At 40.9% G+C, this 25,302-nt stretch overlaps 1 protein-coding gene across 3 annotated transcripts; it reads right to left on the bottom strand.

Moving 5' to 3' along the window:
* Positions 1-1,440: 1,440 nt before the first annotated feature.
* crlf1a (cytokine receptor-like factor 1a) lies at positions 1,441-18,088 on the bottom strand. 3 transcript variants are annotated; one of them, XM_070920540.1, is made up of 10 exons: positions 17,935-18,088; positions 13,987-14,265; positions 12,214-12,343; positions 10,678-10,847; positions 5,791-5,948; positions 4,596-4,670; positions 4,422-4,515; positions 2,394-2,578; positions 2,174-2,243; positions 1,441-1,968 (listed from the first exon to the last, which is right to left on the bottom strand). In XM_070920540.1, exons 1-9 carry the CDS (start codon positions 18,005-18,007, stop codon positions 2,220-2,222), a joined length of 1,188 nt encoding a protein of 395 aa, XP_070776641.1. In that variant the 5' UTR covers positions 18,008-18,088; the 3' UTR covers positions 1,441-1,968; positions 2,174-2,219. The 3 variants fall into 3 exon arrangements, with proteins under 3 accessions (XP_070776641.1, XP_070776640.1, XP_070776639.1); XM_070920539.1 differs by having other exon boundaries at positions 1,441-2,243; XM_070920538.1 differs by lacking the exon at positions 2,174-2,243.
* Between the last annotated feature and the right edge of the window lie 7,214 nt (positions 18,089-25,302).

The following is a 25,302-nucleotide window of genomic DNA, read 5'->3' as shown; positions in this document are numbered from 1 at the left end:
TTTTATTGCCCTCTCCAAAGTCATGTTTTCATTCCTGTCTGTTTTTCTTCAGCAGCTCATTCACAGATTTCAGTGAAAAGTGTTGGAAGGTTAGGCCAACGACCGAAGAAGAACTAATTAGATTCAGGTTCAGATAGCGCCACCATGTGGTCAGCCGTTGTATGTTTTTGCTCCTAAATGCTAAATTGCACAGCTTTTCTTGGCCCATTTACATCCACACACATTTTCTGCCATTGAGAATGTTTTGCACAACGCTTTTTTGCCACTCCCAAGAGATTTCAATAACGAACTCTTTTCCATTTTTCTATGGTTGCTAAAATACTATGAGCTTGGCCTAGTTGACATGAATTGTTTGGTAACTGTGACCAAATTCAGATGGCATGTGCAAGATCAGTTCAGAGTACAATCAAAATTGAAGTAACTTGAACACTTTGTGCACAATATATCACTGGAGTTTCTGTATGTTAGATAAGTAAGGAATTCTGGCACAACTTCACCTACTTCCAAGATGTATGGAGACCCTGATGAAGGCCACAAGCTGAAACGTGTTGGTCTCACATAAAGTTGTTCTTTACAAGTGTTGCTGGAGTTTCGACCTGTTCTAGATAATTGAGCATGTTTAATATATGAACTTTGAGCAGATGTGGATCCAGCTGCAGGTTAAAAACATCTAAACGTTTTTTAATACTAAAAAATAACAAATGTAGGGGTCTGAGACACTGACCATGAGCCATGGCATTCCTATTTTGAGTACAGATGGAGACCTTTGTCTTATGTCATGCCTTCTCTTTCCCCTTGTTTCCATCTCTAATAAAATACATAGAAATGCCCCCAAAAGACAAAAAAAAGGACAAAATAAAATAATAGATTTAGAGGATTGTGCAGCCTCGGTGGAGCTATGAACCCTTGAGTTCTAGTTCTGTTGAAACTTGTTTTTCTTGGCCTTTTAAGGGAAGACATTTTTGGGTATAAAAGATGAAACTTTTTCCCCACATTATAATGTTGATGTAAGTGAACTGCCACTTTGTCTTCGTGGCTAAATATAGAATCTCAACACTGGATAAAGAGTTAATAAACAATATGTAAGGCAGCAAATTAGTGACCAGGCTTTCCATATTTCCTTCTTTGAGGAGAAACTGACAGCAGCGCTCTACATCACACAATTTATTGCGTCCATTCTGCTTATTTTGGGGGTGATATATTCATATTATGACGTGCTATTTTTGTCCATATAAATTACTGTTTGGAAATATTTCAGCTCAGACAATCTGACCAAAATCCCTGCAGGAAATGTCTCAGTAAGTCATACTGAGAGATAACTGGGGGAGTGTAGGTTTGGGTTTGGGTTTGCTCCTGTAGTGTGCACACAACTCATTTCCAAACCCTGAGTTTCTGACAACATTTTTTATAGAACAACATTAGAGATCGATAACAACTTCAGTCATTGATATTTCTTTACTAACTAAACATAACTTAAGAAATAAAACATAACTTTATACACTTTTAAATATGCTGGTACAATTCAGTACAAAAATAAAGGCAGTGAAACGTCTCCACACACAAACACCATCAGTCACATACTGTCGCTCAGAAACACATGAATGCTGGGTGAACCAGTTTGGCACATTCTCCACTTATATAACAAAGAATTAGAAATACTGTATCATAATTTGTTACTTTTTCTTTTTATATCAGGACCACAGTAAAAGCTTTCATTTGGAGTATCCATGGACACTGAACAGCCACTAGATGGTGCTTTGGATCCACAGGAGAAACTCACAAAAAAAAAGGTCACTGAATCTGTTTTGATCACCTTTGCGCACATTTAGAGCAGGTACACGTCAAGCGTCTCTACTGAGGCCCGAGTTATTCATGCTACAACGTCCTTTGAGAAAGCAGAGTAGTCCGCTAATGGTGATACCAGGATGTCCCTGGCAAGTCCGCCTTCTCAGTCCCTCCCAGTTGCACCTTTTTGGACAAAGCAAAAGGGCTCAGGTCGACTGGAAAAGATGCGTAAAAGAAGAAGAAAAATCCCACAGTGTCTTGTTGGGTGTCCTCTCACGGCCACGGCTGGTATTCGCACAAAAATGTCAAGAGCAAAATGTCTTATAATTCCCATATAAGAATACAATCTCTCTTCCTGATACACACACATAGACAAAAACACACTCACTCAGTTCTTTTCTTGACTTGTTTTCTGCTCATAAAGGCAGCGTGTGCTAGGATTTATCCCCTTGGAGAACCTAAATTAAAAGACAAAGTTACAAATCAGCTTTTATAAAACAGACTGTTACTTTGAGTGTGTATCTGTTTGTGCGACACATGCCTGCATGCATGTCTGTGATTAGATTTGAATACATGTGTGTGTCCCTGCATTAGTGATGCTTACCTACCTGGTTGCGAGCTTTGTGGGATTTCTGCATCAGCCCTCTCCACTGGTCGTACAGCTTCATGGACATGCTGCTGCAGCCGTAGGCGTGTTTCCGCACCCAGCCGAAGAACTGCTTCAGCTCCCGGCGCAGGGTGGAGTTGGAGTCCCCGCTGGACTTTGAGTCACAGGAGCCTGACATCAACCGCTCTGCATGAAGGGAAGAGAAGGAGGGAGACAAAGAGAGGGAGAGAATGAGACTGGAGTTAGATTGGCTTTGGTGCTGTGTAATGAAACATCTCAGAGGACCAGTGGTGGAAGAAGCACTCAGATCCTTTCATCTGAGTAAAGCAAACAAGTAAAAAGTACTCGTTCTGCAGTAAAATGACCTCTGTGTCTGATATATTATTATATATGACATTATTAGATTATTAATACTGATGCATCAGAATGTAAGTAGCATTTTACTGTTGTAGCTGTTTGAGGTGGAGCTAGTTTTAACTACTTTATGTGGATTTAGGTGGTTTAGACCAGCAGTTCCCAACCTAGGGAGCCTCCAAAGGGTAACAACATAAATTTGAGGGGTCATGAGATGATTAATCAGGTAGGAAAAGAGAAAATAGAAAGTTGTGAAATATTGAATACTTTGACCTCTTTGTGCCTTGAACATTATTTACACAAAACCATCTGAGAAGTGTCCAAGTGAGATCTCTCTGCTAACAACTCATAGACATCTGAAACATGACCAGGGGCTCCAAGACAGGGCTTGTTTGTAAGGTTTCAGAAGCCGAAACAGTTGAGAAAATCTCAGCTTATTGTTTGGCCATTCCTTGGCCCATAACTTTTACTGTTTTGGTTCACTCTCACTGCTCTCATAGCATCGTTTTCAGGAAAAAAAAACTATGTACACTACCTGCTCAGCACCAAACGGCAGACAGACACAGTTAGCAACTAGCTGGTGAACATAGTGGAGCATTTAGCAGCTGAAGAGACAGATATTTCCCTCAGCAGTTGGTAGAGACCAAAAATAGAGCTAAAAGGAGAGGGAATATAGGACTTCATGTTTCTTAGGTGGACAGACGCACAACTCCAAATGATAATGTTGCTCCATAACTGCTGGATGTGCAAATAAACAACTGTCTGCTAACAATTTCACCATATCAACTTAAAAGGGGACAATATGTCAATGTTGTTTCTGCTGCCCCCGAGTGGCCAACTGTTATTGCAGTTTAAATACACCTGTTTACAGCAAAGCAAAGAAGAAGAGAGTAACTGCTCAGGATGTGTGATGTACTGCATGTGTGTGCCAGTGTTAGACACACGAAGAGTCATGAAGAGTTCAGCCTGGTTCTCAGTTTTTACAACCCATGTTTTGTTTTCATAGTCGTGGCTATTATTCCTATCAGTTATGATAACATTTTGTTTCATTGTGAAGTCTGGGAAGGCAACAACCGCAGGTAGCCACAGCTTCATTGTCCGGGAACCAGACGAATCTGCGAACTTGTGTTTTATTTGCTTTGGCAATTTATACTCACAAATTGGTCTGGCGATGTCAGGCTAACAGCTTTATAAGCATCCAGTAGGGCAAAAAGTTCAATTGCGTTCAGTCTCCTGTATTGATATTTTTATCAGTGCTTTGTAAAGCCCTTTGTGTTGCAACTAAAACATTATATAATCAAAGTCTGGTTTGATTTTGTGATGTTTGATTTGGCAATAATTAAATTTGGTGTGGATATGAATTTTGATTTGATTTGAGTTGATTTGATTTAGACGATGCATCTGTCATAAATAAAACTGCCAATACAATACAATACAAAAAGGCTGGAAGAAGGATAAAGAAGGCTGAAACTGCACCATCTTCTTCTACTTCTTCTATGAGGCTGCCAGTTTCCAGCAGTGGGAGATAACTGTGGGATGTGCGGTACACCAAGATATAAAACAAAGCTTAGTGGTACAAATTACCTCCTAAAATGGACTAAAAGGCTCTCAAAAACTGTGATCAAGAGCAAAAAATGCCTAAATTTAGTGTGTGTGTGTGTGTGTGTGCACTCACCACTGTGGGGTGTGGATGCAGCAGTAGGATGGCTCCACTCGCTCCAGATCCCGGCTTTGCGAGAGCCATAGATGCCCACAGGGTTACAGCGGACCTGGAGAAAGTACAACATTATGAACACAGACACACACACTTCAACACACGTACACACACAACCACATCGTACCACCATACCTGGACAAAATACACTGTTCCAGGTCTCAGTCCAGCCAATCTACAAGATGTCTGATTCCCAACGTCATCCATCACCTACAAGAAAAAAAAAAAGACAAACACAGAAGAGTTGAGCGCTGGAGGTCTGACCGCAGTATTAAATACCAATGGGCATAAACTAAAACACAGGGCAAGATGTAGAAAACACAACTGCAAACCAGACCTAAACATGCGTGCACACCACAATGTTTAGTGGCTCCTGATCAGCATGTTTATGAAAATATTTTCATGTAATCGTGCCTGCTGGGTAAAAATCTGCTCTCTATTACTTACTGCAGAGCTGGATATGCTGAGAAACAGGAGCGTGCACAGGTACTCGTACAACCAAACAGACAAGATGGCAAAAATAAAGAAAGGCAAATAGATGGAGAGAGAGAAAACGCCCACACACAGCAGTTAATAATGTTGTCTAATAGTCTCCACTTTCTCTCTGGCGTTCAGTCTGTAAACACTTGTTAAGAACGACTACAACAGAAAACAGAACATGGAAATTACAGGCATCAGAGGGCTAATGACGTGACGGCGGGGAAGCCAGAGTGTCTTTACAGCCATATTGAAGACATTAACAGCTGAGATGTATCCCTCCATTCCTCAGCATGACCTCATGATTAGGGCCGGTTCAGAGGGAAACAACGTTTTTGTTTTCACCACCAAACCCTTAAAAGCCACTCGGATTTAAGTCTCCTCTCTCCTCCTTCGAAACGGTCTCATCCCTCCTCCGCCTCTCTCCACTCCCCTTCTTTTCTTTTTCCACTTTGCGAGCAAAGACTTGCTTATATTACATCTGTGTAATTCCCCCTTAATTACTGGAGAATCTTCGCTCGTACCCAGAGGACTCAAATGAATTCTGGGAAGCGCCATCTGCGCGACTGAAGGTTTTATACTGTATTTTTCATTCATTAAAAGTTTGACCAGAGGTATACACAGTGGCTCTGGCCGGTGTTTTTTTTCCCCCAGGGTCAGAAATCCGACTTCTAGATTTATGGCTGATGAAAGTTTTTGAACGGCCCAACTATTAACTCATCTGGCAGAGGAGCCCTCAATCATACTGGATTAGAGGTGATTACAGCATTAGGATGAGAAACAGCTGGGACAGTGCTGCGCTGGGATACCTGTTTGTGTGGAAGAGACACAGATTTATGTCCTTGTCCTTTACCTTCCAGTTTTGGCTGTCCTCCAGTCTGTAGCGGATCTGGTATTTGGCCTGAAACAGGAAGTCTTTGAGAGCCGGCGGTGCCTCCCAGCGAACACTCAGCTGGTCCTCTAACTGCCCGACTCGACTGACAGACACACCTGACGGAGGGTCCGTGGTCACTGCAGGAGGAGATGGAGGAGGTTATTAAGTGAGAAGATCTCGTCAAGAGCTGAAGCGTTATGTTTCATATGGAATATGTATGTATTTACTAGTTTTCTTAGTCTTCTGTGATAGTAAACCTAATATCTTTGCGGTTTTGACTGTTCTAGGAAAGGCTCTCGGAAAATGTGGAGCAATTTTTACTATTAACTATTACCATTACTTCTAGCATTTTATAGACCAAAGAATTAATCGATTAATCAAGGAAATAACTTTTAGTTGCAGCTCTAATCCCACCAAATCCACTTCTAACAAGTCAGGCCCGGGTCTGTAATGAATTCATGTTGGGTGAGGACATGATTAGTGACATTACGGCTGCAACTAATGATTATTTCCGTTATCGATTCATTTGCTTATTATTTTCTCGATTAATCGATGAATTTGTTTTGTCAAAAGAATGTCTGTCTTTTGATCCATTGCTAATATAGAACCATTGAATGGGTTGAAAAGGATTTCGGAGATGTCTTTAAAAAGAGTGTATGAAATGTACAAACAATGACTTCATGAAAGGCACAAACTGGGGTATTTTTTAATTTATTGCTTTCATTAAATAGTATATTTCTTTCCTAAGAACTTAATGATAAACGTCTGGCAGACACATGGCCCAGATTATTATTTTTAGCCAAAAAGTCCATAGCAGAGGGGCTTCTCTCTACATCTCAGGGTTCTGTTTGCAGGGTCAAGAAATCCATTCAATTCAAATTTAAAGCTTAAGAAGTGATGTCTTTATGTGTAACAGCACATTGAAGGATTGTTCAGCGTTGGCGGAGGTTTGTGGTCTCTGAGTGCCTTCTCGTTTCTGAAGAGTTGACTTGTGTGAGCTGGAAGAGGCTTTTTCATCTGACAACGATTATCGTTTCGACAAACAAACATATGGTGACAGACCATTATTTTAACTTTCCTCGGGTTTTGTTTTGGGCTTTTGAGATCGTTTCAATATCAACTTCAGTTCCTTTTCATAATGTCATCCCTTAGCAATAAACAAACAAGGCGACCGAGGGGAGAGAAGTAAGATGGGAAAGATTCTGTGGAGGGAAAAAGTGGGAGTTGACACGAGAGTTTTAGAGGATTTGTTTCTGGCCGCCAGTGTTCAGAGAAACCAGAGTTTCTCTCATCACGAAAATGTGTAACTTCAGACGTGTCACAGTCATCCGTCTTAGAAAAATATTTATTTCAAAAAGTTGACAGTAAAACTAAGAAAGTTTAAGTTTTTAAAGCTTTGGTAAAACATCTGGAGACACTAATTGCCCAAACCAATGACAAGTATAGGACATAGGACAGAGTACAGATAAACTACAAATATACGATGCACTGGAATGTGTTTTTCTATGAGATTTTCCTGACCCTTTTCCGCATTAATATGAGGCTTTAAATTGCTGTGGTTTTAAATAAATTATCTTTTTAGGCTTAACAGGTGAAAAAAATCATTTTAAAGAAGGATGAATATAGTATGGAAGCTGAGAAGAACCACAGTTTATACCAATATCTCGAGACCAGGGTGAGTTATGAGTACATTTTTTCATTATCTCAGGATGACAAGAGTTGTTTTCTTGTAATAACGGTTTAATTGTAACCAAGGGCATCGTTTCCACACTTCAGAATCATGTTTTATTCCATTAAAATCTCTCAAAATCAACAGACGCTTCTTACTGTCCACATTTCAGCTGACAGAAGAGAGGGCTTGATAAAAATGATTATATGTTTTTCAGTTATTTCTGCGCTCACAACAGTGAAGCGTTTTCTGGACTTTGTGTTCCCTGTGTTTCACTTCCCAGGCTACCCTCTGATTGGTGGATGTTTGGACCTAGCCTGAGAGCTCAGGGCTGGAAAAAATATAAACTAAAAACATCTTTTGCACTTTTTTTGAGTGAAAAAAATAAAATTGAATCCATATTTTTGTTTACAGCTAATAAAGATGCTAAAATTAAACATCTTTCAAAGGCGGTGCTCTTTGCAGTAAAGATCCATATGAATGGCATTCAGATACTTTCATTGTTATTTTGAGGTAAACAAGATTTTCAGTTACATCATTCTTGTTTTTTTCAAGACACTTATGTCTTTATCACAAGAAAACCCAAAATATCCTGAGATAACGAGATTATTTACTTGTGTAAATGTATTGCAAACACAGCCGCTCTTGAAGAGAAAACTGTTCAAATGGTACTTTTAATAAAGAATAAAGTGTGCAAGTGTGCTGTTCCTACGCATTATATGCATTGGGCAATAAATGTCAGTGAGACATGACAAATTACAGGTGAATGATTGTTAACATATGTTGTGTCATCCCTCAAAACATCTTCATCGCAGAGACAGACTCTAATACAAGTTGCCTCTAGTCTCTCAGAGGGTTCCCCCCGTGACTGAGGAATGCAGAGAGAAGTGTAGGTGTTTCCGCCTCGCCTTCATAACTGATTAGACATGACCGAAGACGCGAGTGACTCACGGCAGCTTGGCGCAGGTGTGGTTGCTGTGTTTTATGACCTGCTACTGTTGTGGAAACTGCTTGAATGAAAAGAATGGCCAGGGCAACCTGAGCGAAACAAAGCGTGCACACAAGTCCAGAAACCGCCTACACACTGCCTGCCTGTCTGCGTCTATACTGTTACCAGGCCCTGCCCTGCCCTCGGGGTGTGTAAACAGGTGTGTGTGTGTGTGTTTGTGTGTGAGGAAAGGGATTACAGTTTGATGGACACTTGTTTCCTCGCCGATGACGTGTTCACCTCTGAAACTCTATATGGTTCTCTCTCGGTACATTTCCCCGACACCGTTCAGAGCGCGTTAGGCGTGAACCAGGTGAAGAGCTCCGAGCTAATCATGTTGTATTATTTCAGGTCCAAGTCTTAAAGCCTCAAAGCCCAAACTCCTCGGGCCTCTGGGGTCTGCAGCCGGCTCGGAGACAGGATTAGGTTCAAGGATCAGTCTGGAACATTCCAACGCTGCATAAAAGGGGGTTAGCGAGCATCTTTCCTGTGTGTGTGTGTGTGTGTTTCTGTTTGTGTGTCCAGTGAGCATGAGTAAAGAGAAAATGAGCTCATTTAAAGAGAGAGGGCGTTTCACACACCTACGCCTCTTCAGGTGTGTGCATGCATGTGTGTATGACTGAGTGTTTTCTTTTTTTTTTTCTTTTTTTTTAGGGGATAATGAGAAAAGAGAAGAATTTGGTCTTGCTGCATGCTCCGTTTGCTTAAACCGCACTAAGCTAGGCAACGGACCACATAACAAAGCTTTAAAAGGGAACAGCGCTCAGTTCCTATCAGCGTGAAGCTGGATGAGCACTTGTGAACAACTTTCTCCAAAAGCCTGAAGCCACAGAACTCAAGCCAATGTCCTGTCTGTAGGAATAATAAGAGATGAATTCATAAACGGGAAGTGATGCTCTTCTTCAACTTGAAGTCATTCATGGTAACCAGCCTGTGAGTCACGAGATGATAAATATGGGTAGGAATCAACTGCTTAGCTTACGGTTTTCTCCTTTAAGGAGCTTTAAGATTATTAAATCATTTTATTCCACGCTGTCTGACAGTATCACATATATTCTGTATCAGGTTGCTCCAGCTCTTCATTGAATCTGTATGATGTTTACACTGGACTCTTTGCACCATTCATAAGGTGTAAATATTTCAGTTGTCTTGTGCATTTTATACACATGACTCCAAACTGTAGTTTAAATATATTAAATATCTATATCTATAATAGCTAGAATTTAAAATACAGTCCTATGGGTTGGTGTTTGTGGGCTGCACACTGTGAGGTTTAAAGGGTTAAGAAAATACAGTGAATCTGCTGCACAAAAGGATGTTTATTTTTTAGAATTAAGAAATTAAGAGCTCAGGATAAAGACTGGAAATAGCTAGCATTGGCCTAGAAAATGTCTGGCACATAACCCCCCATAAAACCACAAATTGTTGCTGTTACACCAACGTTTTTATATGAGTTAAACAAACAAGATACAACGTGTTCATTAATACGCTTTAGAGGAGCTCAAAGGCATATTTGTATGTTTTGTCTGGCTGTTAACCCCTCATTACAGTCTTAATGCTAAGCTAAGCTAATCGCCTCACGCAGATACACGAGAGTGGTATCAATCTTCTCATGTAAGCCATGGAAAATAAGCGCATTTCCCGTCATTTAAATGAACTAATACTAAGATAAACAAATCAATCCTTCAATTGCGTTTAAAGAGCCAAGTTAGCTGGAGGAGAATTAACGTGATTATTTTAGCCAGCTAACATCATATTAGCCTGGATTAGTTAATCCACAACAGAAAAACAAGAACCTGTTCTCTAAAGAGCTTCTTCTGTGAGGAATAAACAACTCAAATATACAACTTTAAAATGTTTCGGGTCACTGTATACATTTTATTCTTTTCTTTTCATTTGCGGATCACTTTGATTATTGTTTGCTTCAATCTTCTTTTTCCTGTTGCATTGATACTGTGTGATGTTGTGTGAGAGGGGAAAATCACAAAATCCCTCCCTGATTGAAGTGCTCACAAGTCGTAGACATATGTAGCCTGTGATGAGGGGTCGAAGGTAGACATTGCTTTGTTTTTTCGGTGGTCACAAGCCTAAAAGACCAGTATCCACTGTCCTACATTACAGCTTGAGGGCTTATTGACACTAGGATCTAAGCTCTAAAAAACAGCAGCTCAAGAAAAGGGGGTCAAAGTTCACTTCCTCTCACACTCACCCACGTCTAGGATGTCGAGGGTGATGACATCAGAGGTAGCCTGGCCCAGCTGGTTGGAGGCCTGCACCCAGATCTCGTAGGGCGTGAAGAGGTGCAGGTCCCGGGTGATGCTGCAGGAGTATGGCTGCGAATGAGTGTAATCCTCACACTCCTTCTCCTTACCATACCATCTGGGAGGAAAACAGAAAATACTGAAATAACTCTGGACATCAATATCCTTGAATAATGCATGTTATATTGAATTTATTGCATAATGTCTGGCACTAGTCCTTATTTACACATAGCTGACAGCATTAAGAGCTCTCCATGCAGTTGACATGCCTGTGGGCACTGCATGTCAAGTAATTTACCTTTTGGTATTTTTTAAAAAAGCTGTTGAAGTATTAAAAATGTGCAGAGAGCTTACAACCCATCTGAATCTCATTTTTGAAAATGTATCGTTCCCAGATGAAAACCCGTTTACCTAATTCTCATGAAATCCGACTTCTCTGAAGACGAAGGCCTTCACCCTCTGGCAACCGTTGATGTTATTTTTCTTAAAATAAAGTCTGCCAAAGAGATAAGGTATTTTGTCCCGTTTCCAGCTCTACTTTAGCTCGTTTCTGGGGCTTTTAGGAGGCATGTCAGTATCATAAAAAATCTCATGAAATATGTTGATTTTGACTGGGAACATTCACAATAGGCTCATCAAGTTGGATATTTAACCCATTTGAACCCAAAGCTGGTTTTGCTTGGTTTTCACTCCCTTCCTTTACAGGCATACGGCTAGTCGCTACATGTCACTACATTTCAGAATAAGTTAGGCTACTCAGGAATGCTATTAATTGACCGTTTGCTAAACTATTCCTCACCCAATTGTCCAATCATAGCTTAGCATGGCTAAGGCTTTCTGCACATGTTGAAGTGATGTTCATGGGGCTGTAAGAGTGATACAAAGAGTGTGGAGGGTTGTGTCTTTTTTTAAGCCTATCCAAAACCAAAACCCAAGATCAAGTGTGAGGAATCAATTACACGATGTGGTTATCTGCTCTGTCGCAATCGTAAGCACGCCCGGGTAACTACCTTAGTACTCACAGTAGTAACCGAGCATTACTTCCAATTAAGGAGCACGTCGTCAACGTTAAAAGGTAATGTAAGGTGTGAGGGACCAATTTCGGGGAACAATAATGTAAACAAACAATGGCGTCCGAAGCGGTGGGTGTGATACTGGCTGTCTTGTGTTTGGAAAAGCCTGAAAAAAGCTCACAAAAACCACCTCACAGCACCAACATCATTCCGCTGATATCATGTAGTCTGAACCCGGCATTAGCTCTATAAAAATATACCGATAATGTAAACCCCCTAAATAATAATAACTTCTATGGATTTATGGATGTTTATGATGATGAACATCATCTAGTCTTTTAGAAAGAAAGTTTTACTAATTCCAGCAAAATGTGTGAGAAGAAGGTGTTTGATTCTTGACGCAAAAAGCTGATTTTCAGTTACCATAGTGAACTGAAGGACTGAACTACATGTAGCCGTGTGTGTATATACCTGAGTTTGTACTTCAGTGTGTACTGTGTGCTAATGTTAGTCTCTCCTTTTCCTCCTGGCGCCCAGCTGCAAGTCAGGTCTTTGGTGTTCCTGGACCAGCAGGTCAGATTGACCGGCTTCTCTGGAGGCACTGGGACAGAGAGAGGGACCGGTGGACAGATGGAAAGATGGGGAGAAAATAGGGATAGAGGTGGGTGAAGAGAAAGGAGGGCGATACAGAGAGAAATAGAAGGTGGAGAAAAAGGTGGAGGGAACAAAGTTACCTCCAGCCATTACTTCAGTGTAATTCACCCACTAGTGATGTTCCTCAGAAATTGGTGTGTTTTTTTTAATTGGTGTATTGGTGTGTGTGTGTGTGTGTGTGTGTGTGTGTGTGCTGTCTGGGTGTGCTTTGGTCAGACTCGGGATCCCTGCCAACATTCCTCGTCTCTCAGAACACAGGGTGCTGAACACCAGTGTCGCACAGAGATTAGGATCCCGACTGCATCTCCTTGTGTGTGTGTGTGTGTGTGCGTGTGTGTGTGGGTGCGTGTGTGTGTGTGTCTGAGAAAATGAAAGCACGTTTCTTCATGGTTAAGTTTTTGTGACTCCTGAAAAGTTGAAGTTTACCTCCAAATAAAAGTGGTTTAGAAAATCTGTCTTGTTTACAACCTGTCTGTGGTGATGTCGCTGTGCTCCCAGACCTCAGCATTGTTGAATACAATGTTATTATAATCAATAGAAATGATGTCCAAAACTACAAACATGAGACCTTTAAGGCTTGGTTTTAGTGTTCGGGGTAATATTAGGTTTATAGTTTGTCATTTTGAGAAACACACCTATTTGCTTTCTTGCTGAGAGTTAGATGAGAAGATTGATACCTTAGCTTAGCTTAGCACAAAGACTGGAAACAGGGGGAAACACCTAGCCTGACTCTGTCCAAAGGTAAAAAAAAAAGAAAAGAAAAAAGAAATCAGCCTACCAGCACCTCTCAAGCTCACGAAACATTATATATCGTACTTGTTTAATCCATACAAACTTCATGGAGTCTCAGCTGACAACAAGACTAAAGGAAGTCCTCCAGTCTTAATGCTAAGCTAAGCTAGACAGCTGCTGGTTGTAACTTCATATTTATCCTACAAGCATAACAGTGGTATCAGTCTCCTAATCTAACTCTCAGCAAGAAAGCAAATAAGTGAATTTCCCAAAATGTCAAACTATTTCTTCCCCTTGAGAAAATAGGGTTATTTTAAGGTTGTTATGAGGCATAACATCAACAAGATCACCCAATGAAATTCACTGTAAATTAAAAAACATTCAGTGGCTAGGCAATGCTTTATGCAAATGCTGGTCCTCATAAGAATAGAAGCACAAACACGTGTCTGTGTAAAATGTCCTATGACCCATGCCCTATGAGTGATAGCGCGAGTAATGGACCACACAGGTGGTCAAAGCGTCACACAGTGACACACTCATGGAGGCCTCTCACTGGCCTGAAGGCAGGAATACTAAACATAAAATACAGCCACGACTGTGTAGGGACATTTAAACGTCTGCACACTGCTTTCTCGTTGTTTCCTTTTATTCCCATTTCCTTTTTACTCCTTGTTGTGCAACTCCCCTCACTCCTGTTCTACCTTTTATTCACCCTTTTTCTTAACATTTACTAAAAGTGAAGCAGAGACACAAATGCAGACACGTTCCCTCCCAGAGAAATAAGATTATAATATGGTGGCCAAATAAATAAGGACCTCTACGGAAAACTCATATAACCACTGACAAACTTCGACTCACTCCCGACGTAGAGACAGGAGCCAGCCAGGATGTGTCCCTTGTGGTTGTGACAGACCAGGTTGTCACCGGACGTCTGCCTGGAGGCGTTGAGTCCGGCCAGCGTCACACTGAGGTTGGTCGGGCTCAGCACTCTGTACAGGGAGCTGGGCAGCTGTTGACCGTTGAGCGTCCAGAACAGAGAGCTGGCGTGGACGCCGAGGTCGGAGTGGACCCAGCAGCTGGCGGTCAGGTTGGACCCCATACGAAGGACGGGGTCCTGGGGGTAGATTACTGCTACATCTGGAGGAGGGCAGAAGGAGATGGATATTAGACAGTTGATTACAGTATTTTCAGATGGTTACTGGTCCAAAGTTTAGGCTGATGACTATTTTGACTATTTATTTTGTATCTATCTTTTGGGAATCCACCGGCATTATGGAAGTGCCACGCTAAATCACTGGCGGACCCCTTTCAGAGACTCTAGACTTTGGAAAAAAACAACTTGAGGAGGATGGAATAGCTGTCAGCTACCTCTTTTTCAAGATTTCATGAGCTAATATATGTTGGATCGTCTAATTCAGGAGACAAACAATAAGTGAACATGGATGTCATGAAAAGGATGATGTGAATTTTGTGGTTTGTTAAATTACTGTTAAAAGGTGACTGGCAGCTGAAATCTCAGACGGTGGAGCCTTGAATGCAACAACATGCAAAAAAACAGTCTGTGATTGATGAAACTGTGACAAAACTGTGGCAAAAAAAGGTGAGGAGCTGGTCACTGTGATGGATTATCTGTCTAAGGCAAGTTTCTGCAGGTTGATTTTCATGCTGCGATACAGTCAAATATGTGAAAAGGTTAAAGACCTGGGACATGCCTCAGAAAATGGTTGTTTAACTTGATTATTGTTCATTTGGACTGACTCTTTTTCAGTCTGCCGTTTTCATCAGTTTCTTACAGTAATTGTGCACTGCGGTTTGCTTATTTTCCTATGGTCTCAGGTTTTTAATCCTGTAAAAAAAAAGTTGGTAAACTCTCGAAGAAAGTTGCCAAATAATTAAATGCTATAGCTATTTACAATTTAAATGGAAACTACACAAGTGGCAAACTGCAAACTGTAGTTAGAGACACTCGTTTGTCTGAGAGAAGTTTTACATATATTCGAAATAATATTTGTGAATGTTTTAATTATTGTGTCTGCGTGTGACTGAATTGTCTTGATCCTGTAAATGTCATTTGTTCTCAGGTCTCTCCTTCAAAAGACGTCTTGGTCTAAATATCTGTGCATAAATAAAGCTTAAAACTAACTGACTGGACTTTTTGCTTTCACTACAGGTAAACAAAGCCCCAACATTTAGAGAGGGAGTTTATTTCTTCAGGTTGGAGGATTTGAAAAAGAAAAGGTTTCCCATGTAAGCAGACCGCACCATGAAAACGTGTCAGTAAGACGATTTCCATGCAGAAATGGCTGAGCAGTGAGCGAGTGAGAGCATCAACACTTTGTCAGACCAAATCTGCGCCCGGGGCCACATCCATTCAGCTGCCAGCCACCTTACTGCTGACAGACATTGTGTTGTCCTTCATGGAGAAGCCGCCTTTGAAGAAGTGAATTCAACGGTAACGCCACACCAATATTAATATCATAACCCCGACTGGAGCTTTGACACAACGCTTTCACTCATTTACGCACACGCACGAATACAAGCAAACACAAGCACAGAGGGTGGTTGTCTTTGTCACCAGATACAGCAGACTAAAGGCGGCCGTGATTAGCCAATAACATGCTGATCCAGCTGAATAACAATCAGTGTTTATGTATCCCGGGCGCTGTGGACGGGACATTGCCCTGGAGCGGGGTGTGAAGCCCCCTAACACCCCGTCTTCTACAGTTCAAACACTGCAGTGATAGACACAATTAATGCTGTTTATTGTCTCTGCTTGACACGCTCACTGGAGGAAATGGCTTGTAAAATGTTATTTGTTTGGAGAAGCTGAGGCTGCTTGAAGCACAGCTCTGATCAACGGCAGGGGATGAGTTTAACCCTGCGACGGTGGACGATGGAGCTATTGGGCGTGTTGAATTTAGAGCGAAGAAAAACGTTAAATTTTTGGCGTCTTTGGTGGACTGAAAGGACTTTTCTGTAGGCTGTCAACCTTCAAAGGGGACGTGACATCCCCTCCTGTTTCTAAAGAACTACTTAAGCCTATACTTTTCTCTGTCTGCTGTACAATAGACAGTACATGTGGAAAATTTCGAGGGGCCGGTGTGGACGAGCCAAGTGGAAGAAGTCACGCAACACTTAGTGACAATGAGCCGTGCAACACCATCTGAAAAGAGATCGAGGAGACAGCGGCGGACGTTTTTTTTTTTGTTGTTGTTTTTTTTTTTTTTTGACTTACATTATTTAACGGATGCTCCTATCTGAAGAAAGGAGAGATTATCTTGTCTAACGTCAAGTCAAATGAGGGCAAGCACAGGCAGGAGAAAATGGGACATGTAGGATATGAGAAGTGAATTTCAGTTGGTTTTTCAGGGATTTTTGTGTGTTTCTGAGTCGAATATTTGGTATTAAACGATCACAGCCAACACGAATACCTCTTTATACGCTAACAGGACATATAAACTCAAACTTTATGGGATTATGAGCTGCACTAAAAACTAATTATACGTTAGTAAGAATATTCCACATTTAAACTGTTTTATTTCAGTGGCATCTGTAAACCACAGCACACTGAGTGAAGGGGAAGCACCCTCCATCATTACAGTGAATAAAACAGTAATAGCCTATTAGGCCCTATAATAAACAGCATGGCAGCTTATGATCAAAGCCCATTGTCTCCTATAAGCCCCTAGAAGTATACTTTCTTTTATTAGCGCCTTTCAGACTGGATGAATAACAGGAGATCCTCTCTAAAGGAGCTGCTCTTTGCCAGTGAGCTCACCATAAAAACTAATCCAGCCACTTAACGGGGGAAGCGGACATAACTTTGATTTATTTACGTTACTCTGCATTAAGCTGCCGGTTAACATTCTCCAAAACCCGAGCAAATGATGTCACTGTTTTGTTGCGGTTCGTAAAGCCCCCTTGCCCTCCATGTGTTAAACGAATTATGGCCTGACTTGTTGAAATTCAGCCTCCTGGGAGAGGAGTTCTCTCTGCAGGGATACAACCACCATTCTTCAGCAGGAGCACATCAATAACAGGAGGTGTCAAGTGGACAAAGTGGCATTTGTCCTTTTTTAATTTTTTTTAAATGCATCTAGAAATCAACCAGAGTGGATCCAAGCAAGTGAGTTATTATGTAAAGCAACTTAGGAAAGAGTCTGCATTGGAAACATATTTCAAATACAGTATTACCCAATGAGAGGCCACTGTGAATCTTATGTGTTTAGGGATTTACATAATCTTATGTTGATTTATTCCTCCTATGGAAACCCTGTATGCTTGGTAGTCTTTAGTGGAGTTAAAGTAACCTTTTTCTGTTTTTATCCTCTTTAATATCACTATAATATTCTTATAATATTATTTAGCAATGTTTGCACTGACTAATACCTTTCTAAAATAGTAATTCTATGCCACATGGTATCACTATAATATTCATCTCAGGACTTGTATCTGGACAGTGTTTCTGTCATGTTTGCCTTTTAAAATATAAATTTTATCCCACATTAATATCACTCTAATATTCCTATAATATCCCTATCAATGCTTGTAGTTTATCTGTACTGTTTGCAATGACTAAACCTTTCTAAAATGTGATGTGTGTGTGTTGCAACTGTATTATCTTTAAAATCATGCATACCAGAGCAGGACAATGTCACACAGCGCTGTTTACACTAAGATCTCTGGGTGACACATGGCTTAAACTGATCTCAGTGGAGCAAAAAAGGCAGTCTGTACCCAAAAAACCCAAAACCCTTCCCCAGCAAAGACCATGACTTTGCGCATCGATGGACATCTGCAACTTACGTGTGGACAAGGACAGCACGCCGGGAGTGTGCAGCATGAGGAAAAGCAAGCAGATATCCAAGACGGCTTTCATTTTCCCCCCCAGTTGGTTTTATTTCTGTCTCGATTCCTCGGTCCTCGTGTTGTTGTGATGTCGCCCCTTTTTTTTTTTTTTTTTTTTGGCTCGATCCTGGACAGAAATTACGCACAGTGGAAAGGAGGAAAAACAGCACGGGTTCAAACTGAATGCTCCGGATTTTATCAACAAGACAACTCTCAGGAGTGAAGGAGCGCGCTAGAAAAAGTGTGACCCGGTGGAAAAAGTCACCCTCTGAGGAGCCATAAGGCAACCCGTCCTCAGTAAAGGCTAAAAGAGTGAGTATACCGCGTCCCGTTGGCAGTCTTTTCCCTTCTTAATGCTTCCTGCAGCTTAATCATACACAAGTTCATACTTTCTAAGCCCCTCCTCTCTCTCTTCCCACACAGTCGCCAGTCATTTCCCCCTCTTTCCGTCCTTTCACTGCTCCTTCTGTTTTTTTTTTTCAACCTCTCCCCCTTCAGTGATGGGTAGGGGAGTCACTTCACCATTCACTTTCACTGAATCACTCTGTCTCTGTTACTTTCCATGCCTCAGGTCTCTGCTTTACAGTTTTTCACCATAGGAGGCTGTTGAGTCACTGAGAGTAACAGGAAAGGTTTCCAGATCCTGAGGTGTCTTCTTCTTTTTCCTCTTTTAAATCTCTTTGTCTATGAGTGTGAGACAGATCCTCTTTTTCACCTTCAAAACACATCTTTGTACCCACTTGAATCTCTCTGAATTGTCATTTTTGACTCAAACATGATTCACTTTGACAGAACTGTATTATGATGTGTTGAATAACATGATCAACAGTAAGCTACTGTAGCCCTAATATCCTATAATCCGTATACAGTTCATTTATCCCTAAGATCTCTTTATGTCCAGTAATTGTGCGCTGAATTGAAAGAATCTGGTGGCCTTCTGTTGATCCCAGACGTATTTCTTCTCCTCAGACACATGTGAGGAGGATGGATGCATTTTTAAACCAATGAAATTATCTGTGATATATGCCATATTAAGCTACTTGTTAGCATATACAGCTATCTTGTATTTGTAACTTTTGGAGCTGGTTTCACAAAGACCGACTTGAGTGGGACTAATTTGCCATGAATTCAGGGTGAAGGGTAAGACTTTTTTTCAAACTAAAAAACATGGCTGACCGAGCAACCACATCAGGCTTCTCATCTCCCTTCAGACTGGCAGAAAATGTTTGTATTGTGGAGGAATTCAACAGTTACTGGGACATTTTACTGGGAAAATTCAGCGAAGACTGTAACAAAACAAAAAAAAACTTCCAGTGGCATAAAATCTCAACGCAGTGCAGACCTGTAGCAGAGTGGAGCTGCTGTGGCTCAGTACTTCTGCTAACTCGTCAGTCAGACTCAGGAGAGTTTCCTTGAACTTGGCTGTATATTTCCGACAGGTTACCGCCGTCTCTAAAAACTCCTTCCCTTCTCATTCCCCGCTCCATAACAGTGTTAGCAAATCACAAATTATGAGCCATGTTGTCCTCTTTGGGTGCCACTGATCAGCTGGTGTCTACTGATTGTTACCATGGAAACATGGCTCTTTTTTCAGGCTCGGAGTAAGGAGGCTAGTTTTATAGGCTTAAAATAAGTCAGTCATTATCTTTTGTGAAACTGTCTAAAAGCAACAAAAGACAGAACAAAAGTCACATAGTTTAGCTTTCAGTGGAAAATGGCTTTAGAGAGAGTCGACCTACTTCACTGAAACATTTCACATAAAACCCGACCCTGTGGTTTATTCTATGTTAAAGAAATAAGACTGGTTACTAACAATGATGTCACAGTGTTGTTTGGTTTGCTTGCAGTCACATTGTTATGAAAATACCGGTCACTATTACTAAATATACAGTGACTAAGCTCGAGTCAAAACATGAAGCCCCCAAAACAACCACAAACTGTCTCGCTTGCTGCTGATTTATTTCATATTTATTTAACATGACCTTTCAGTCTAGGTGACCTTCATCAAATATGTAAACAGGAATCCCAACAGTCCCATTTATATATACATAGATGCTGCTGGACGGATTATCCAATCGCCACAAAGTTAGATCGACAGGATTTTTTATGACTTGTCATAGCAGGAAAAGCGCAGGTGTTACTAATAACGTTAACGATGGCTCCGTTACATTCAAGTGTTCCAGTAAATGGAATTCAGCCATCATTCATTTTATACATGTGCTTTTCCAATTGTGACATATCAAAATATCTTCCATGTAGAAAAGGCCTATTGGAGGATGAAACACCTCGAGGAAACATGCAAATATTTGTGCAGATAATTAGGACAAAAAGTCGTCTTTTCTTTTAAAAGTCTATAAAACGTCACACTTTCAAAAGCTTTGAAAGAGACAAAGATAAATACGAGTAAAATAAATGGGACTCATTTCACCTTCAACTTCATTATTATATATTTGGTTTGCAGGCAGACAGTATACACTCACAGGGGCACAGTGACAACTGTATGGTGGAAGACGTTAAAGCAATTTAAAATGTATATGTGTTAAATATAAATGTAAATGAAAATATTAAAAGTGAATATAGATATTTAAAGTACAACAAAACAGCTGCGGATCAACCCAAAGATAGATGCACCACTACCATCCTATATTAAAAGAATTAAATAAAGTAGAAGATTAAGACGCACACCAAATGTAGAGCAAATAAAGGGCTGTTCTAGGTAACAGAAATGCCAGTATTTATCATTAAATTAATGCACATAATATTTATCATCCATGCAATATTCTGTGACTACGGCAATCAGGTAAGATCACAATGCAGCAGTCAAAATTTAAGCACTGCCTGGGTAAATTAAATTTGATTATCGGAAAAATGTTTAAAACCAACGTTTTTCAACAGAACCCAGAGCCTCTTGCCAACTGATTGATTCATCAAAAATCAAGAAAATAGACAGGACCCCTGGTCTGAGGACTGATATGATTACTGATATGATTACAACAACCTTTTCTCAGAAATATGAAAGATCAGATCCACAGAGGAAGAGTTACCCTCTGGCACAGTTTTGGTATCAGCCAGTCAGCATCTCAGTGGGAGTCCTCTGATGCTGGAATCCATCAAGTCCACCGAGCAGGCAGAGGAAATGCAATCACATCAGGTCACACTGGGATTGAGAAATCCACATTTGGGCCCCTGAATGTGTCTGGAGAACAGAAAACTCTCTTCATGTTCATCACCTAAATGGGCGCTGTGACTAATGTTTGACTAATGGTGGCCCAAGACATACACAAATTAGTCCTGGTCGTCCTCCTGGTCCCGGTTGGACTGGCAATGAGTCAGCAGGAGTCCAGCCAAGAGGCGTGAGCCTAACAGCCGTGATGACCTTTGGGTCCCCGGGCCTACAATGTCCCCCTTTTTCCTCACTCAGAGGGGACTCTTGTTCGAGGGGCAGTTCCCGCTCGTGCCCTGCAGTTACTGTCCAGGAAATGCGAAAAGAATTTCGTGACACTGTTGTGGCCGTTGTGTCACTTTCCGGTCATTATCCTCCGACGCCCATTCACAGTGCTGCTGTTCGAATAGTTGATTTATGACGGACAGTCGTCACCGTCTGTGAAAATGTTGTCACTGTCTCAGCTTGTGTGATTTATGCTGCCATTGTCTTCCATTTTTTGTGCCCTCGAAAACATTTGCATACATGTAATCTCTCACTTGTTTGCACACACATGTGCCCCCTCACACATGCATACAAACACATAGACTTGCACAAATGCGTGCCATACAGTCAAACACACTCACACACACACATATACACACAGTGCCATTCATATACCACATCTTCCAGCCAGACAGCCCTTAATCCAAAACACCACAGACGAGGAGCAGAGGACAAAGTTGTTGAGAGGCAGTGAAACACAGTAAAGATGGTGACAGAGAGCGAGAGAGTGAGAGTCAGAAAGATCAAGAGAGCAGTTAAAGCAGTGCTGAAGTTAGATGAGGAAGGCTGCCCTGTAATAATGCCAGTCATGTGAGGACAAAGGGCTTTACATCTCTTTAGCTGGGACCACAACGTGAGAACACAGGCTCGGTGCAAACTAATGGCACATGTCTGGCAGGATGGTTCTCGGTGGAGAGCCGATGAGACTCCGTCTCAAAGGCAGCTTTTTAGCTCTTTTAAGGATGGCAAGTGTGTTCTGTTGGTCGGAAACCACCACTTTGGTCCAGACTGAAATATCTTAACAACTATGAGATGGATTGCCATGAAATTTTGTGCAGACATTCATGGTTCCCAGATGATACTTCCTAATGTATTTGGTGATCCCTTTGTGAACTTTTCCTCCAGCACTGTCATTAGGTCAACATTTCAATTTGTCCAACACTTTGGTTCACAACCAAATACCTGAAAAACAACTGACATTCTCATCAACCTCAGCTGCAACACGCTAAACTAACATACTAACAAAGAGTATAACTGAACACGGTAAACATTGCACCTGCTAAATATCAGCATGTTAGTGTTGTCTGTTAGCATGCTGATGTTAGCATTTAGCTCAAAGCTGTGCCATGCTAGTGGACTAGCACTAAGGAAGCATAAATCTGCTCCAGGATGCTGTTTTTAAGGTATCATTCTGGCCCGTTGACAAAATGCATCAAAGTGAGAGTGTTCAATGACATATTTCTAAAGTCTTGATTCTGAGAAAAAAAAATGAAAAGGAAGAAACGCCATAGAAGAGAAAAGCAGCAGCTCCACAGACTGCAACAGATCAGAGTTTTCTATATTTTCTAGATATCACTGTCTTTACAGTGTTACATTTTTGTTCTAGAAATAACCATGTGATGCACTGTCACATCACTTGCTGACAGCCGTGTATCAGGTATACTTTTGATTAAAAAAGAATACCACATATACAAAACATGCCCTTAAAAACAGAGTTAATTCACTGTGTTGTATTTTGAGAGGCACACGCCTCTCTTGGTCTTACAGACAAACGTCTTCTGAGCAACTCCAACGTTTTAGGAGGTTTTCCTTCACTTGATTATACATTTTAAATTGGTCCTTTCTGTCAGTATTACAACTGTAATGATGACTGTGTTCCTTACAGTATATCTTGTCCTTTATCAGTCTTCTATTGTCTTCTAATGTAATATGTAGAATAATTAGAATTTAAACAAAAGGTCTCATAAACATAATAAATACAGCTAATTGATGCAGACTGGTGAATAAATTCTCTGTAAGAAATATATATTTAGAGCCCATACAGTTTTGGGAAAATCATGAAAACATGCATTGGCTATTAATGGGAAATAATGAGATTGTTGTGGAGAATATCTGCTAGAAAAATATTAATCATTTGAAACATTTCCTATTTCCTCTGGTGTTTCTTTTTAGAGGACAAGATTTGAGAGAGAAAAAGAAAATACAGCTAAAAATTAAAAACAAATACCACTTGAAAACGTTTGGTTAAACTTCTCATTTTAACTTAGTCATATGGGGTTGTAAAGAGTAATTATTATAATTACATATATTTATCCCTGTCACACATGTCAGTAGGGCAACTGATAAATGAACAGGCATACAGAACAACACTGTATCCTAACAGTCTCCTTAAAGTCTTGATTGAAGGATTTGTTGAATTTTGGTTGATTCTGCTAACAAAGTGGATAAACAGCTCATCATCAGGAGACTGGAAAACTCCGAATACCGAACCAGGGAATAATCAGAGGGATGGATGCAGACGAGACGAGAGAGAAAATACAGTGAGTAGACAGAGACGGGAAAGAAAGAGTTCGAGATTGGGTTAGAGACAACAGGAGAGCCAGAAGCCACTGAGACAGAGATATTTGGAGAGGGAGAGAGAGCGGGGGCAGAAAGAGGGGGACTACAGAGAGAGAGAGGGAGTAATCAAGCAGAATCAGGACGTTTCCTCTGTAATACCCACAGGCCTCGGCTGAGCCCTGCTCCACAATCCTCCCTGATTGGAGGGAAGGGTTTGTTTGAAGAGGAGGTCAAGACCATCAGTACCTTGTTAAGGAAAAGTTGTGTCCAGAGGAATGAAGAAGGCTGACTCCTTCCTGAGGAATTCATAGGGGGATAGTGTGTGTGTGTGTGCGTGTGTGTGTGTGTGTGGGTGTGTGTGTGTGGGTGTGTGTGTGCGGGCGCATGCGAGGAAGACATAAAGAAAGCACCCGACGTTTGAGAAAGAGACAATGTTTTTTTATGTGTGTGTGTGAAAGAGAGAAAGTGTGATTGCCTGTGTGTGTTTGTGTGTTGATATAGTAACTAAAAAGGAGCAGCGGAGAGGAGGAGGATAAGGAGGAGGAGGAAGAGGAAGAGGAGGAATCAGATTGTGATTTAAGGAGGACCCATCAACCCCCTCCTCACATAGTTTCTAAAGCCAGGATAGCAGCACTGGCATTTGCTGCAATAATGCATGACAGATGTACATCAACCGTGCTCTCTCTCTCTATCTCCCCGTCTCTCTCTCCTTCTCTTTCTGCCTCCTCCCATCTGGAGCCAATGTGTTGTTGGTGATGGGCATCACGCATCCAGACATACGCTATTATAAAAGTGAAAAAGAGAGAGATTACGGTAGTAACAGTCTGAGGGATCCTCCGGGTTCTGGTGGTTGAAAGGTGACACTACAGTGTTTATTAGAGATGTTGTGGTGTTCATGGGCTCCAACACTGCTTTCATCGTTTTCCTACTTCTGTGGGATCACAGGCATGGCCACCTGAAAAATGAAGTTGATAATATACATGAAATTGCTTCTTAAAGTAGAAACGGATCATGGACTGATGGAGCCTAATGACATGTTTCTAATGTATGTTATTGTTTCTCTATTTAAGTTTCCTTCATAGGAACCTTTCATCTTTATCAGTTGTTCCTGTCAGGTATATTTACTGTGAGCCACACAACAACTGTCCATCATCACTCAGATACATTATTTACACAGCAAGACAATTTTACATTTGAAATACACTATGTAAGTACAGCACATACATTAGTTGTCGTGAGTGTATTACATAACTAATTAGTGATTATTAAGTAGAGACTATCAATCTGAAAACTATATGGCAGTGACACTCCTAAATGAGTGTTTGGTTTAAACCTCTTGAACTCAAATGTTTCCAATATTCCCCTTAAGTACCATAAATGATAGGATAAACTTTCTTTGTGTGTTGTATGTGTATTGTAAGGATTGAGTATCCAATCCACAATTGTTCTTTTGGGGGTTTTTTGTCCTGACCAAAATGTGTACCAAATGTTGGCATTGAATGTCTGGTCAGATTTGTAGTATTTTTCACTCATTTAAATAATAAAAGTGCTTGTATGGC

Source organism: Enoplosus armatus, chromosome 15 (assembly GCF_043641665.1).
Source record: "Enoplosus armatus isolate fEnoArm2 chromosome 15, fEnoArm2.hap1, whole genome shotgun sequence".
Taxonomy (NCBI): Eukaryota; Metazoa; Chordata; class Actinopteri; order Centrarchiformes; family Enoplosidae; genus Enoplosus; species Enoplosus armatus.
Note: the sequence above shows the minus strand (reverse complement) of the source record. Positions and strands in the feature narration are given on the sequence as shown.